The sequence below is a fragment of the Meles meles genome, chromosome X (genome assembly GCF_922984935.1).
Source record: "Meles meles chromosome X, mMelMel3.1 paternal haplotype, whole genome shotgun sequence".
Taxonomy (NCBI): Eukaryota; Metazoa; Chordata; class Mammalia; order Carnivora; family Mustelidae; genus Meles; species Meles meles.
The window spans coordinates 27,377,559-27,395,563 of NC_060087.1; the positions used below are offsets into that span (position 1 = coordinate 27,377,559).

The window sequence follows — 18,005 nt, forward strand, 5'->3', positions numbered from 1 at the left end:
GAAAGTAAGACTATTTGTGCAGTCACAGAAGCAGTGGTGTTATTTCTAGTTAAAGGAGAAATCACGGTTGCGTCCTTGAAATATTTGATAAGCAGTGTAAATCCTGAATTTTAAAAATAAAGAGGCATTTGTATTTTTTATTTTATTCTAGGGGTTATTCCTATGGAAGCTCTATCTGCAAGGTTGAGATTCTCTTATTGAGCTAAATAGTCAATACTACTGACACTGCGTTCGTGTCTATGGATTGATGATAGGTGCACTGTGCTGAAGATGATCAGCCAGCAACAATGCCACTTCCAAAGTGTCCCAGGACCTTGTTTTGCTGTTTTATCCCTTCACCAAATTGCTCAGCCACATTTGCTAATGAAATGACATAATGCTCAATCCCACAGAAAAAACATGCCACAGTTAACTTGTATAGTAACTTCTTTAACAAATAAGAGGAAAGTGGAGGGGGGGCCTGGGTGGCTCAGTGGGTTAAAGCCTCTGCCTTCAGCTCAGGTCATGATCCCAGAGTCCTGGGATCAAGCCCTGCATCAGGCTCTCTGCTCAGCAGGGAGCTTGCTTCCTCCTCTCTCTCTGCCTGCCTCTATGCCTACTTGTGATTTCTGTCTGTCAAATAAATAAATAAAATCTTTAAAAAAAAAAGAGGAGAGTGGAGGTGGGTATTACAATAGAGTCACTAGGGTGGTGAAAATGAACTGAAGTGGGGGACATAAAATGCTCTGTGGCTACATGCCTAGCTATCAGTTTGGAGTTCCCTACAGTGGGGAGCCTCCGAGGGCTTAAATTGCTGTGTAGAAAAATGGGAACAGTGGTTTTAAGTACTCTTCTACTTCTTTTCAAAGTAAGTTTTAGTTAATAAAATTCACTCCCTGTAAACTACCACCACCAAATCTTCAGAGTTTCAAAACCAGTGTTGTTGAGAAGCAACAGAGAAAATGGATTTATTTGAAGTGTTGGCATGTATAAGCTCTTTTAGAAAGGAATAGTGGGTGCATCTAGGTTTTGTTGTTATTGGGATCAAAATGAGCATCTTACCAATGAAGGTGTGGGAAATAAACTCCGTCTTAGGATCAAGACCAGGTAAGAGAAGGGAAGTGAAAGGAAAAATGCAAATAGGCTTCAGTAAGGGTCAGCTGATATTGGAGCTGTTCTACTTGGAGTGACTTTTTTGTTACTGAATCATGCTGCATACATTTTTCCACCCATACTCAGAATACTACAAAGGCGCCTGTGTGGCAGATATGGCTAAGAATGGATCCCTTATGTCTGCTGTAAAGCCTATAGGTTTGGCCACTTAATTTATCAACTAGTTTGGATCCCCTGGGACATTCTTTTAACCTCATTTGTCATTTTGGGGGCAGATTCTAAAGATTTTTTATTTTTATTTATTTATTTGACAGCGAGAGACAGAGAGATCACAAGTAGGCAGAGAGGCAGGCAGAGAGAGAGAGAGAGGGAAGCAGGCTCCCTGCCGAGCAGAGAGCCCGACGTGGGACTCGATCCCAGGACCCTGAGATCATGACCTGAGCCAAAGGCAGCGGCTTAACCCACTGAGCCACCCAGGCGCCCTTGGGGGCAGATTCTAAAAAAAAGATAGTTCCTATATTTTTGAATAAAATTACCATTTAATGCTGGACAAACACAAGGCAATACATTTCGAAAGATGATTTTAATTTTCAAATAGCCAGCAATGTTAACCATTGCTTTAATTGCAAGACATAGGGTCACAGGATGTTAGGGTGGAAGAGATTTTCCAAGCTATACAGTCAAATTTGTAATCGTCTCTTAAATCTCCACCTACTAATTTAATGAAATCAGTTTGACATTAGACCACAGACTTCATATGAGCAAAGACCAAGTCTGCTTCATTCACAACTGCGTGTAATAGCACATTGTATGGTGGCTCATAAACGAGAGTAGAGTAAACGAACAAAGAAGCAGAAGTAGATTCCTTCGTATGTTGTGGAAGCTGTGCTAGGAGCTAGGCTTTCAAATATACACAGCATGACCCTTTTGGGAACCTCGCTTTAAGTGACCAGCGACAATACATGGGAAAGGTAAGCGTGACAGCTGAAGGATATGAGGTGATCTCTGAAAGCACTGACTAGGGGCCATTTTTCTGTTCAGTGGGAAGACAAACTACAAAGATGGAAGCCATTTGAGCTGGGCCTTGAGGGCTGAGTAGGAGATCACCAGGCACATAAGGTAGGGGTAATCCAGGCCAAGAGAAGAGCACTGGCAAAGGCAAAGATTTAGGAGAAAAGCTGGCATATTTGGGTAAAGGGGTACCAAGGCCAGAGTGTATGGAATGGCCCGAAGGATGGGAGTCACAATTGGGAATTTCAACCAGGGCTAGGAAGAAAAGGGCCACCTGCCCCCTTCATTCCTGGGACTTTGTTCTCAGGTACGCAGTCTTCCTTGACGGGTTTGGGTTGGAGTTGGAAGAGGACGGATAATGGAGACATCCAGTAAAGAAAGTGTTCATGTACTCATTCATTAACCAAATGTTTAACATGCAGTATTTATCAGTTGTTGTGATGAGTACCAGGGGTTGTATGAAGTGCTGAATCACTCTATTGTACACCTGAAACTAATATGACACTGTATGTTCACTAACTGGAGTTTAAGTACAAACGTTAAAAAGAGAAGGAAGAAAATGTAGTCTTTATGATATGCCAGAACATGGGATTAAAGATGGGATTGGCGTGGGATTTAAAGAAGTATAATACAATAATCTGAATACCACATGCTGGGGGTTAGAACAAGACCCTGGTTGAAAAGAGGAGAGAAAATAGAAAAGATATATTCAGGGGTAAAATGAGTAGCCAAGTGCAATCGGTAAAAATGTAGACGAATTTAAGGAAGGAACACAAGTGTGAAGCCTCAGCAACTTGACATTGGAAACACAGAAGAAAGGGCAGGTAAAAGGGGACAGCAGCAGGGGAACGGACAGACATGAGAATGAATGACCTTGGTTTCAGAAGGGCTGTGTCTGGATTCTAATGACATTTGGGTGAGGAGATTGGCAAAGAGATCCTGCCCGGAAACAGACTTGTCACCATCCACTCCACTTCACGTTGGGAGCGTTTACACAATACAAAAGGCCTTGAACTAAGTTTAGAAACTTGGGTGTGCCAATATCTAAAGGGTGGGAAGAGTTTCAGAATTGAGGAAAATAAAGGAAAATAAAGGAAGAAGAATGTGGATGAAAAAATGCCACAGAGGGCCAGGGAGAGGAGACCTACCAGAATGAGGCTGCTGGCAAACATGCCAATTGCAGGTCAGAAATTCACTTCCTTTTTTTTTTTAAAGATTTTATTTATTTATTTGACAGACAGAGATCACAAGCAGGCAGAGTGGCAGGCAGAGAGAGAGGGGGGGAAGCAGGCTCCCTGCCAAGCAGAGAGCCCGATGCGGAACTCGATGCCAGGACCCTGGGGATCATTACCTGAGCCGAAGGCAGAGGCTTTAACCCGCGGAGACACCCAGGTGCCCTGGAAATTCACTCCTTTTGAATTTAAACCTGGGAAGACTTTTGTTAGTTCTGATGCTAGATGAGTGAATAAAACATGTTTTCAACGTGCTGATTTTCAAAATGATACTCCTAAATATGTATATTGTTTCTTTATAAATATATTTATCATCTATGTGCCACAAGGGCATTCAGTCTTTGGTCTTGGGGACAGTATTCCAAATATATAATGATATTTCCTAATATCTGTAGTGGACTATTACAACTCAAAATTGTATTATATACATTGTTTTCTAAGGGAAGGGCAGAAGTAACAGCCTCAATTCACAGTACCATAACTCACCCACGTCATATAATTTCGTTAGCACAAAGGCCAAAACATAGACTCCTGGATCTTGATTAAGTGTTGTATTTTCCCCTACTCTGATACTAAGTTTTGCTGAGAATGGGTATGCCTGTGTGCGTGCGTGCGTGTGTGTGTGTGCACACACACACACACACACACACACACAAATCAGATCATCTTAGTACAAACGCTTAAATTCATTTCCTAATAGCAAAATTTGATTGTTTCACCCTGTAACTTTTAAATATTTCATTCCACATTACTAAAGACAGAAATGATTAGATCACTCTCTCCTCTTAAATAGCGCATCCAAGATGATTTCTGAATTTGTGAAAGACAGGCTGATTTCTAAAGCTTAAGGACGCTATTTTTAACTTGATGAGAAGAAAATACTGCACTCAAGTTCAGATTAGAAGCTCTTTTGAGTGTCTCAAAGGCTCTGAAGCAAAGCAATAGACAGTACCTTGACTTTTTCGAGGTGATCTTGGAGAGAGTCAATGAGGAGGTCACCCACAGGCTGCCAGGATCCCTTGATCACCTCGGCCTGACGTAGTTTGAGGTCCAGCTCATCTGTTGCTTCCTGAAGCTCCTGAAGTCTTTCGAGGGCCTCGTCTATTTTTCTCTGCCAGTCTGCTGAGTGCAGGTTCAATTTTTCCCACTCGGCGTTGACCTCCTCAGCCTGCTTTCGTAGGAGCCGTGTGACATTCTGGGCTCTCTCCTCAGGAGGCAGCTCTAAATTGGTAGTATGACAAGGTTTTAGGCCACAATCACTTTTGTTAAAAAAAAAAAACAACACACAACATTGCTGAAAAGGTCATCCTGGAAGAAAGAGTGTATAGTCTAACAAGAGGCTGACCTGCTGATTAATGGTTCCTTTACACTTTGGCATAAATTTTGATAGTGTCCAGCCCATCTCAAGTCTGTCCTCCTGAGTGTATCTGTTCTACTATCATTCAGATAATTCAAGGTTGATTTAAGCTACTGAGTAAAGAAATGCACACCACAAGGTCTAATTTACTTCAGTCAGGCTCTAAAATTGAAAATTAGCTTGTCGTCTTTGCAACAATAGCATTCCTTCCCAAAGATACTCTCTTTTGTTTATTATTTTCTAAATGTTTCAATAACTGATCACTAATTAATCTCTTTTACTATTTATTTATGAATGTGCAAACAAATTTAGGCATGATGGTTTATGATTCCTTTTTCTTTTTCAACATCTATGTTTAATTTGAATTGATTCTATTTAACTTAGAAAATATGAGAGCTATCCAGACCCTGGCAGCAAGAATGGATGTGTCTCTCTGTCACCACTGATCCTTCTATCAATATGTTATTACAGTTCCACGTTCAATTACCTCTGGGCTCCTGGTAGAGTTTCTCTAGTCCTTCTAAAGGCTGCTCTGTCAGAAATATTCGTACAGTCTCAAGAGTACTCATGATTACAGGTTCTTTCGTTTTCAATTCCCTCTTGAAGGCCTGTGAAATGAGATGAAAAGAAATGCTTATTTGGCTTGTGGCATTCTTCTCAAAATTAATCCAGGGTGTTCAGAACTTGGTTATGAAATTCCCAGGTCAATTCCTATCTCCTTTATTTCTAAACCGATTGTCACAAAATGATAAAGAAGGCTGTATGGATCTTTCTGTTAATCAGGAAGCCATTGTGTGTCTAAAGCTATTCTGAAGAGCATGGGGAGAACTTCTAAGATATGTTAATACTTTTTCATTAGGATAAGAGTGATTCATTTGTACAACCTGACTGCCAAACCTGAGATCTGAAGCCAAAGTTGCAAAATACACACTTGCAAAAACACAAGCAGGGCTAATGAATACTTCATGCACCCAAAAGAATGGTTATCCAGAACACAGGGAGCCTGAAGGGCCATTTAGAAGAACTTAGGTTGTACTGAAATATACCACCAATCTAATTCATAACCACCAGCTAATTCTGTCAAATACTTGACAACAAATAAAATGAAATGTTAACATAAACTATGTAAAAACTCAGTACTTCTGAAAAATACCCAATACATTACCCACTGTGACTTCTTTAAGAATGGTAGAAATGTTTTGAGGTATACTGGATGTAGGAATTGTGAGACTAGGTTTCTATAAAAGGGAAGGCCTAGAGTTGGTCTCTAGGTTAGTTATCGGTTTTAATCTCTAATCTGTAATCTTCACTGATACAGGGAATTGAAAGGAAAGCAAAATACATAGTTTCTGCCTTCAGGAAGCTTCTGGATGAGAAGAGGGGAGAAAACTAACACAGTAGAAACAGAGTGAAAACAATAAACTTTGTACATAATTGAGCACTAAGGCTTGTGAGACATCGTGTGAGGCTAGAATAAATTAACAGATACTTGAAAACCATTGAAGATACTCATTGACAAGACTGCCATCTCAGAAGTGAGGATGTTAATGAAAGTATTAAGTACCACATAAACATTAATTGATCAATATAAAAGCAACAGCAATAATAGTAATAATTACCCTGTGCTAGTACTTAATTATTCATATCCTCTTTCAATTCTGTCCTATTTTTAGCAAAGTTACCTAATGACCTTAAGCTCTGAGGGAAAATTCAGCTGTATTTCCCTTGAACTTCAGATATGTCATGTTGTAGGAATGCTCCAGAACTCTATTATATGACATATTTACAAATATAATCCTCATCATTCAGAAAAATCCTGAGGTTGATACTTTGCAAAATGATTCATCTTCCATAGTTTAGTTATAATTCAGTAAAGAGAGGTAAAATGTTTGAATTGAAATAATAACATTCTATAAGTGAAATATTAGGATTCAGTCTGTGGATGGGAATACAGTACCTGTACAGTGAGATAATTTTGTGTCCTTGAAATAATACAGAGTAGGTATTATCATACAGAGTAGGTGGACTAATTACTCTGCTTACAAGTAAGGCTGATTCTCCCTCTAATATTTCATTTGAAATCTGTGTGTGTGTGTGTGCACATGTACACACACACGCATGTGTGTATGTATACACAACTCTTGCTCATACATCTAATCTTTCCAACTTCAAAAAAATTACTATCTCTTCCATAGGAGGAAATAGACTCTGACTTTGCTAATTATAAAAATAATAACTGTTCCCTTTGTTAAACTTCTACGTGTCAGTGGTTGTATCAGAAACTAGAAAAACGTTGAATGCAAAACAACTCTTCCCATTTAGAAACTTGTATAAGTAGAATAGTCAAACACATAAATAATTTGTTTATTTTTAAAGATTTATTTATTTATTTTAGAGAGCTAGAGCACAATCAGGGAGGGGTAGAGGGAGAGGGAGAAAGACTCTCAAGCAAAGTCCTCACTGAGCAGGGTGCCTGAAGTGGGGCTTGAACTCACAACTCTGAGATCACTGCCCTGAGATCACAACGACAGCTGAAACCAAGAGTGGGATGCTTAACTGACTATGCCACCTGGGCACCCCTAATTTCAGCACAGTGTAGAAGGTGTTTAAGGTTTACACAATATGGGAAAGGAAATTGGGAAATGCTTCCTAGAGAAGATACTATTCATAAAGAACTCTTTTTAAAAAGATTTTTATTTATTGATCTGAGAGAGAGAGAGAATGAGAGACAGAGAGAGAGCATGAGAAGGGAGAGGTCAACAAGAGGAGCAGACTCCCTGCCTAGTAGGGAGCTCCATGTGGGACTCAATCCTGGGACTCCAGGATCATGACCTGAGTTGAAGGCAGTCACTTAACCAACGGAGCCACCCAGGGGCCCCATAAAGAATTCTTAAGCACAAACATGAATTAGCCTTGGAAATGCAGGTTAGAGGAAGAGGAAGAAAAATGATGACAATACAGGTACGAAGACAAAAGGACATAATATAGTGTGGCATGTATAGTTATCTCAAGTAGGCCAGGTTTCTAGGACATAAAGTACAAGGAGAGGACATATCCAGAGATGAAGTAAGACAGTGTCATTATCTTAAACTATATTTGACCTTTAACTCAGAAACTGAAGCTCAATCTCTGAGTTGCTAAAAATTTAGGTATTCTCTTGCAGGAAATTAGGAACTTTTGAGAGAATTTAAGCAGTGGAATGGCATGGACATGTGTGTGTTTCAAATAGATGTCCCTGATATAAATACAGATTATGTATTTGAGAAGGGCAGAAATGCACTTAGACCAATTAGGAGGCAACTCTATGAATTTAGTGAAAGATTATGAGGATCTGACCCAGGGCAGTAGGCACCCCCCCCCCCAAAAAAAAGGATAGAGGGATAGAGTAGAGAAATGTTTAGTGTGTAGAGGTGTAGGAATTTGGTGAATGAACGCAGAAAGGAAGGAGCAAGGAAGACTTCCAGTTTTTACGTTGGGGAAATGAGTGGATGCTGGATGCAATTAACCTACATGTGAAGAAATAAACTCTCCCAGATTTCTCAGCATGCCTATAAAACCCTCTGGCTCTTGAGAACCTTCCCATACCATGGGAACTAGATCTGCCGTCATGTGTCTAGTTAATTTCTCCCATCCAAGAGGACCAAATGATTAGAGCCCAGAGTAAGGTCCCAGGTTCAGCTCCAAGCTTTCGGCAAGACTGGAGTGGCTATCCCTTTAGGAATTTATAGTTTGGGGGGAGAAAAAACCAAGACCTTGGTGACATTCCCAGTTTGTAAAATCTAAGGCATGTGGGGCTCTCTGGCTTCTAGAGAAGTTGGAGTTAGGACTCAGGCCTTTTATGTTTCCAAGGAGACCCTTTCCGGAGGAGAAGGGGACACTTTCTGGAAGAAAAGACCTCATTCCCCTTCATAAGAAAGGAAAAGCTTTCTTCCTGATCTCTGGACTTGGGAATACATAGCTAGCCATGTAGGAACATTTTCCATGGCAAAGGCTGGGATGGGGGAGTGACATTGATATTCCTTGTTAGGTAACTAAAAGAAATCTGTGTCTGATCTAGAACACCTCATGTGAACAGTCAGGATAAAACTAATGAAGATGAATATTCAAAACCCAATACTAACATGAGGGGGGAATCCATTTGGAGAACAGAGTAAGAGGATGTGATATGCTCAGTTTGAAGAGGTACCATTCCTTCCAGAAGGAAATAAATAGCAAAGCCTGATGTTTGAGGAGAAGAAAAGGAGATTCAGGAGCCATTTTCTCAGTAACATCCACTGAGTGCCTATGATTATGCATAGAGACAAGGATTACAATTACCTAAGTAGATGAGACTGTTCAGGCAGTGGAGTGGGCTAAAGAGAAAATTCTGGAGAGTATACAAAATTTATGGGCAGACAGAGGACCTGGATCCCTGAGATGCCAAGAATGGAATGGACAGGTAGAAAGCTTGGGGGAAATGAGAAGTGTAGAACTATGGGAGACGAAGAAAGTGACTGAGAGCTTCCAACCATGACACAAGAACAAGATGGGCACTGAGAAGTGTTCATCAGACTTGGTGAGAGCAATTTCAGTGGAGGGCAGTTGCCTCAAAAGTAGGTTTAGTGGAGAAGTGAGTGGGAGGAGAAGGAATAAGTATTTTTTTTAAAGATTTTATTTATTTATTTGACAGAGAGAGAAATCTCAAGTAGGTAGAGAGTCAGGCAGAGAGAGAGAGAGGGGGAAGCAGGCTCCCCACTGAACAGAGAGCCCGACGCAGGGCTCGATCCCAGGACCCTGAGATCATGACCTGAGCCTAGGGCAGAGGCTTTAACCCACTGAGCCACCCAGGTGCCCCAGGAATAAGTATTTTAGAGGAACACCGTGCAACATATTTTTTTTTTCTGACAGAGAAAGAAAAGATAGGAAGGAGGACAGAGCAGATTACAATGTAAAAGGAAAACGTGTTCTTTTTAGGATGGGAATCATTTGCACACAGGGTGGAAGACAGGAACTAGGAGTAGGGTAACTGACCATCCTGGTTTGTCGGGGACTGGGCCGTGCTTCATGAAGTGGAACTTTGAAGGCTAAAACCGGGACAGTCTCACGCAAACCAGGACAGTTAGTTACCATAGCAGAGAGGAATCTATTAAAGACCTAGACCGGGGAAAGAGGAGATAATTTTTGGAGTAAGGCCTGTAAAATAAGGAAATGGATCTCAAAGGTCTCATCAAATTGACAAAGTCTAAGACACTGTTCGATGATGCAGCTCCATTGTTACGAGCGAACGCCAATTGTGAGAGACCACTTGTTTGCCCCTCGAGTTGTTGCCAAGGGCTCAGCACCATCACAGCTGCACAGTTCATTTCTTAAATATGAGTCACTGAGGATTAAAATGAGTCTAAAGAAAAGACAAAGGAAGTTCTGTCATTACAAAGACATAAGCACCATTATTTTCACATCGTTGTCTGAAATTAAGAAAAGAAAGTGGATGGAAGGGAAGGTTATGTGCTCTATCTTCAGCATTTGGGAACATGTACATGAAGTATAAGAAAGGTTAAAAACCCCAGGAAAAAAAGGAGCAATAGTTGGTTCAAGACAATCAGAAGACAAAGAAAATGATAATGTTTCTCTCCATATGGAAAAAATCCATAAATAGTAATTTGTCATGGAAAAAATCCATAAATAGGAATATGTCATTTTAAGCATGGTTAGAAGGAAATGTCTTCTTCCATTTGTTCATTTAACAGATTTTGAGCATCTATCTGTACAAGCCACTGTTCTAGGCAAAAAGTGTCAATGGTCTTTGTAGCAAGGAGTTTAAAAGAGATAGGCTTTTAAAGAAATAGATTTTATTTATTTATTTATTTTAGAGATGGGGGAGTGGGGGAAAGAACAGAGGGAGAGGAGCAGCGCACTCATGCTAAGCATAGAGCCCAAAATGGGGCTCGATCCCATTACCTTGAGATCATGACCTGAGCTGAAATCAAGAGTTGGACACTTAACCACCTAAGCAACCCAAGCACCCCAAAAGAGAAAGACTCATAGTAAGTGCAAAAACAAAGACAACAATGACAAAACCACTGAAGATTCTGCTTTAAAATAAGGGAAAATACATTTTTCCATACCTAAACGACTTACCATAACCTGCATGGTATGACAGTTCACCGAATTTTAAGAGGAAGGAAAATGGAGACATTTTTAAACAAAAACAAGAACATTCAATTTCAAGAGCCGTAACTCTTTCATAACTGTCTTGTCTCTCAAAGAAAGTGTATTTGAGTGATATCTATATGCTGTGCTATACTGATTTTGCCCCAGAGGATATGCTTAATATTTTAAATTGGACAAGTTGGTTCATTCATGTGCTGACATAAAAAAGGTATCAGATATAGAGCTCCCCTTCCACACACATACAGAATAATCTTTACATTAGTTAGATGTCAGTATTCACACGTTATTTTATTTATTTGAAAGATTCCTGAATCTTTCAAACAAATAAAATTATTTTCTTTAAAACACATCGTCTTTTCTATTAGGGCCTAAAACAATGATGTAGAAGAATCAGAAGCAACTATTAAAGACTTAGGGCATCTCTGTGAAAAGAAAGTAACATTCTGTATTATAGTATATGTGCTGCTGAAGCGAGCACAACATTCTGTATTATAAACAAGAAAAAATAAATAAGCCATACTAGTTTGACATTTTTCCTTCAGCTTCTTAAGTTTCACAGAATAATTTATATGAAGCATGCACAATAAAATTATACTAGAGGGACATCTCAAGGTAAATTCATTTATTTTAAGGTAAAATGATCTGATCAATGATATTTATTATTTTAAGTTTATTTATTTAAGCAATCTCTACACCTGACATGGGGCTTGAACTTACAACCCTGAAATCAAGAGCTGCATGCTGTACCAACTGACCGAGACAGGTGCCCCTGATAGATAGTATTTATATATCATGAATACTAACCAACTGGGTGACTGAATGTTGGCAAATTAATTAGCTAATAGAAAAATATTAATTTTGAACCTATTATGTATAAGATACAAAAGATGTAGGAACTGGATCTTTGTCCTTAAGGAGTTAATAGTTTCGTTGAATAGGTGTGTTTGTGGTGATACTATTATACTGTGAATGTTTTACCAATGCAGACTGAAGTACAGATAAGTTAGGATTTACCTAAGGCCATTAGTTCATTAGTCACTTAGAATTCAAATCTCGAAATTCTTAAGCGAGGCTGCAGGTGAATGATGGTGAAAAATGAAAGTTCCTTGAATTATAATAATTTGAAAGACACCTAAGTGGCAAATCCTAATGGCCATGAAGCAAGTGAGAAATTTTAAAAACTTGAAAGTAATAGAAAAGAACCGAGTCACTAATTATTTGACTTTTTTTCTCCTGCGTCTCCTGCTTATAGGAAAAAACCAAATAGGGTGGATGTTACCTCCAATACCTATTAATACTAAAATGAGAAGTAACTTAGAACCATGTGTAGAGGGGAGGCAGGGTGAAATACTGATGTGCTTGATGTACCTCAGAGAAGAGAAGGGCAGGATGAGAGCTCGGGGTGGAGGGACCGATACTTTTTTTTTAAAGATTCATTTATTTATTTTGATGGGGTGCAGAAGGAGAGGGAGAGAGAGAATCTGAAGCAGACTCTGAGCCGAGTGCGGAGCCCAATGCAGAGATTGATCCCAGGACCTGGAGATCCCGACCTGAGCTGAAACAAGAGTAGGACACTTAACCAAGTGAGCCACCCAGGAGCCCCAGGGACTGACATTTTTGGTTGACAAGCTATACTCCTTTCACCTAGAGATACTGGTCCTATTACTAAGGATGTAAGTAGAAGCCCTTGCTATTCAAGATACAGGTCTCTTTCAACCATGGGCAGTTTCCATGGAGCTGAAATTTACCTATATTCCCCTGAAGGGGCAAGTCTGTATTTGTGTTATTCAGACTGAAATCTCACAGAATGGCTATACGTTATTCACATGTGTCAGCAGAACTTGACAGAATCAACCCGCGAGGCAGATTAAGCGGTTAAGAGAGGGCTGTGGCAGTTGACTGGAAGTTCAAGTCTGGACTGGGCCAAAACTTGGCTGGGTGATCTAGAACCAGACGTAAGATCTCCCTGAGCCCTTGTGTCCTCGTTTGTTAAAACATGGGGGTTTGCTAAACAGCTTATCAAAGTTCTAACATCTGGTTTGAATATATATTTTAATTATTTATTTTATCTATTTGCATTGGGGAGGGGCAGAGGGAGAGGGAATCTTAAGCAGCCTCTGCACTGAATGCTGAACCCCACATGGGGTCGATGTCATGACCTCAAGATCACAACCCTGAGATCACGATGTGAGCTGAAACCAAGAGTCGGACACTTAACGGACTGCACCACCCAGGTGCCCCAGTTTGAATGTTCTGTAGTCAACATGTTTAGGTCATTTAGGTCATTAATTGGCCATGGGCCTGTTACATGGTGGCAGTCGGAGATAGTCTCTTCTACGCATTGTTACTAATGATAAAAATTATAGCAACAGCTTGGCACACAGTGGATAGTAAATACTGTTGAGTACATAAGAAACACCCAGTTAGAAAACCAGAGTGTGTTATATGGAAGCCAGTTTCATTTAGATGCAGAACATGCTTGGGCATGAAAGCCTGGGCTCGTGAATTATTAGAGAAAAAGTTAAATGCTGTCAATTGGGAAAAATTGAGAGCTCTTATTCTGGGCCTATTCTTTTGTGTCAGATCCAAAGTTGAGTGTAACCTTTGAGTTACTTGATTGGATTTTCCTCAAGAGGAGGCCCTATAAGCTCTGCCTTCTTAATGGTAGTGATTTCTTCCCTGGAGGAGATATTCATGCATACACGTTCACAAATTCAATAGTCTGAACCGATGGTTGGGTTTTTTCCTCTAGTCTGAAGCATTAGCTAAGAGATGAGAAAACACTAGACAGACTCTACAATTTAGAGTGATCCCAATGAAGCCATGTACCCAACAAATGGTTCCTGAGTGGGCACAGGACAAGGACATTAACACAGTCATGTCTACAAATTGGTCAGTGTTTTAGCTTTGTCATCCTATATTATCACGCTAGTTTCCATATTATTTCTACTTTTTCTATATGCCTCTTATAGTGTTTTTATTTCTGGTAAGAAAGTTGAGTACATTCTGTCACCATAATGACATTCCTTACCGTATTTATTGAGTCACAAACACATCACTAATACTTTATTTATTGGACGCTGGGGTCTTAGAAAAGGGCAAGATCCAGAAATGTGGTTAACTGGAGTCACAGGAATTTTGCCTCTAAGAATCTAAGGTAAATTCACAGGGCTCCGTGGAAGAAAGAAATTTGAAAGAACAGAACAACAACAACAAAACAAAAGAAAAAGGATTCCCTTAATAATCATTTGAAATAGCTGGCATTAGAGAGGTTATACAAATTGAGCATATGGGATATAAAGAAAAGGTCAAATCATCTTGATTTTTTTTATTGTGCTAACAGCACTTAACATGAGATCCATCTTCTTAAGAGAGTTTTAAGTGCACAATATAGGAGTGTTGACTCTAGGCCCTAGGCTGTACAGCAGATTTCTAGAACTTACTCCTCCTGTACAACTGACACTTCATATTGAATATCAAGTTCCCATTTCATCCTCTCCTCAGCCTCTCACAACCACGCTTCCACTCATTACTTTTAAGAGTTTGACTACATCATCATCCATTTCCAGTCCACTTAACATTTAAGACAAAGGATTGCTGCATCAGATACATCTATTGTTTCAGAGAGTCAACAACACAAACAATAGCAATTCATAAGTGAGACTGAATCAATTTCAAGAAAAGTTGAAATATAAATGGATACATTTCAAGCCTGAAATTATTGTTAAAAATCTAACTGTATTCAATGAGAAAACATTTTTGAGTGTTTGGCAGGGAAGATGTGGTTAACTGACTCCTTGGTCAGATTTATGTTTTTGGAATTACTTTAAGCTAAAAGTTGTGTTCTCTGATATCAAGGGCATAAGCTAGAACAGAGTCCAGCCTGCTTGCAGATCTGTGATACTATGGAGGAATAGTTTAGTGCCCACGCAGCATCTTGAACAGCTGTTTGACTCTCAATCGTAGGCCTGGGTTGCTTCCAACAACCACTGGGGAAGTCACTTCCTACTGACAATAATGTGGTTAAGTTCTCAACTGACCTTGAGAAATCACTGGAAAAACTCAACCTGTTCTCATGGTCACTTAGAGAATTGGGTCTTAGGTCATTGAACCTAAACCCTAAATTTTAGAAATTCCTTCTGAAGCAACAGTACAGATGATTGGATTATTAGGAGACCCTGTGACAAATTAATTTATATCCATTCTCAAGAGGCTCAACCAAAGTCTGAGATTGTCAAGTGTAAGTGGTGAATAATTTCTGAATCATACCATTTGTCTCTATCAATATGATCCAAAAACGGAACACTTGTTTTGCTTCACGTACACGCCCTCATCCATGATCATTTCAAGTCTTTCCCATGTCCATAATTGGTATCATCATTTCCTCAGTTGTTCAAATCAGAGACTTCAGAGTCATCCTTGACTCTTCACTTTCTCGCATATTCCATGTCCCATCTATCGTAAGGTCTATCAGCAATACCTTCAAAATAGATCTTGGGTCAAATAATCTTTCACAAAGTCTATCATTTCCACTCTAAGCCACGTTATCATCATCTCCTTCCTAAATGACTTCAGCACCCTACCAACTTTCTCCCTGCTTTCAGTTTTGCTCCTCCTACTGTCAATTCTCCATAGAGCAGACAAAGTCAACTTTAGGATGCATGAAACCAGATCACATCATCCCTGCTTATGGTCCTCCAGGGGTGTCTCATCATGCACAAAATAAAAGCGACTCCAAACTGGCAGATAACACCAATAATTATCTGGCTTTTGCCACTCTCTACAATGTATCATTAGCCCCTCTAGTTATTCCTTGAGCATACCAAACCTGTTCTTATATCTGGGTTTTTGCATTAGCTGCTCCTTCTGCCTAAAATATTCTTTGCTCAAGGTCTTTGCATGGCTCAGTCACTCATACCTTTGTGCAAATGAATAAAAACCTTCTCGGATAGGTCACTACCTCTCATTCTTTCTCTATTTCTGTTTTGTTTATTTTCTCTTTATAGCACTGACTTGATAGGAGTTTATATGTTAATTTATTGGTTTCCTTCATATTTTGCTCAGGAAAATCTGAAGGTCTGTGTAGGCAGAGTCTCATTTTTTTCACTTCTGTATCCTCAGCCCTAGCATAGGGTAGGCCCTCAATAAATAATTGCTGAAAGAATCAATACACTCTAGGAGTCTGAGTTATGGTGCAGTTTTTCCTAAAATAATTTTTTGGGAAAAAGGAAATACACAGAAAATGATCAGAGGGGTTCATTCGAAATTAAATGAATGTGTAAAAGTGCCCTGTAAAGGCAAAGTACTATACAAATATTATTTTAAGAATATTTTTTAAGATATCACTGTTTTACAAACTGAAAAAAAAAAGATATCACTGTTTTGATGTGGTTAGAAAGAGGACTTTGGCAGGGAGCTTAATTTGTAAATTATTCACATTTTATTTTATTATACTCATTAAAGAAAAGTGGCAAATCCTAGATGGCTCCATTCTCAAGTTTTGATGATATAGCTAGTTTTCAGAAGACTCCCTCAAATGCCTAGAAATGTAGTTCTAAAAATAATTTTAAAATCTTTTCTATTCAGCATTCCTAAATATGACTGCATAAAATATGAAACTTACACAAAAGTAGCTTACTCCATTAGGGATGAAGAATAGATCAAAAGATGTCTATTTCCAAAGTAATACTCAGATTTCTAATTTTTTCTTGATTTAGCTGAATGTTTTATTTTTAGAAAATTTGTGCTTTTTATTTAAATTTTGAAATTTATTAGTGAGAAGTTACTTTTGAGATGTTTTATTATCTTAACATCTGTAAGCTCCATAGCCATGTTTTCCTCGTCCCCACCTGATACTGTCAATTTTTTTTTCTGGGGTTTTTTTCTTTATCAGTCTTGCTATGAGCTTGTTGCTTTTCTTAACCTTTTTAAAGAATGAAGTTTGGCTTTGTTGAAAAAAAAAGATGTCAATTTGTCTATTTCTTCCAACACAGAGAAGCAGACAGCTTAGAGGAGATAAAACTCAAAGTGAATTTGTAGGTGAACCAAACTTGATCAGAAACTCTAAGAGGCCAGGTCATCAAATGAATTACCCTATCACAACCTTTTTTTGTTGTTTTTCAGAGGTGCTAGGGAACAATGCATTTTTAAAAATACAGAGCTGACTTGAATCTTAACATTCACAAATGGCACCCAAAGACATATTCTATTTCTGTGGAAAGAAAACACAGGGAACTCATCAAGCTGACACACATGCTAAAATGTACCCAAAGGAAGCAGGCCAGCATTGATAACAGAATTAGCTTAAATAAATGTATAATCAACAGCATGATTCCAGGATAATTTTATTGAATTTCTCAACCTCTCCCTCACTTTGTGGTGACTTCTGAGGAAATCGAACGTGCATAATATACGACCTGACAAATGAACAAGTAAACTACTTTATTCAAGCCTTTTCATTTGTCAACAGCTTCCACGCCATAATGGCTTTCTGTCCACTGTTTTAATAATGTATGTATTGATTACTTCCATCTCAATCTTAACCAGAAAAGCTCAGGAAGCTGTGAAGGTGTCCTTAACGGTCTCAAGGGAAGGAATTACAGAGATTTTTAAATTGAAAGATGAAAGCCTAATGACAAACAATTTCATTAGTACAAATGCAAACAAGAAGTCATTACCTACAGTGTTCTTATAATCAAGACCTAATCTCCATTTGGATTTGGGGCCAGATGAAGGGAGTTAAATAAGCTCATGGTTTATTGCAGTTCTCCTTAGAAACTTCCCACTATGATTTGCTCCTCTAAAACTCTCTCTAGGTTAATCACAGACGTAGACAAGTAATAAATATCACTTTAGTGACTGCTCAAGTAAAACAAAAGAAGTCAGTTTTAAAAATATATCTGGACCAGAATAATACACGCTAATTGAAAAAGAGTCAGTCTGGTGAGGCAAATAATGAGGAACCGTAAAAGCCGGAATAATGTATGCAAAAGATATAAAAATTGGTCCGTTTGTATTTGCTAAGGCATGTTTGAGCTTTAATTATTTATGACACTTCACCGCATATGGAACATTATTTTATTAATTAAGCCTGAGAGCCATTTCAGTTGCCGTTGTTATGCTGCCCAGCTGGTTTGGGGAACAAAGATCCACTCCCATGGGTG

The 18,005-nt window shown here is 39.0% G+C and overlaps 1 protein-coding gene across 11 annotated transcripts in view; it reads right to left on the reverse strand.

The window, feature by feature from the left end:
- Positions 1–18,005, reverse strand: part of DMD (dystrophin) — a 2,324,635-nt gene that overhangs the window by 347,345 nt on the left and 1,959,285 nt on the right. For all 11 annotated transcript variants that reach the window (XM_045994540.1, XM_045994546.1, XM_045994545.1 and 8 more), the window contains 2 exons: positions 5,180–5,300; positions 4,288–4,556 (listed from right to left, as the gene is read on the reverse strand). In XM_045994540.1, the coding sequence (XP_045850496.1) occupies positions 4,288–4,556; positions 5,180–5,300 (390 nt within the window). The remainder of the gene's footprint in view (positions 1–4,287; positions 4,557–5,179; positions 5,301–18,005) is intronic.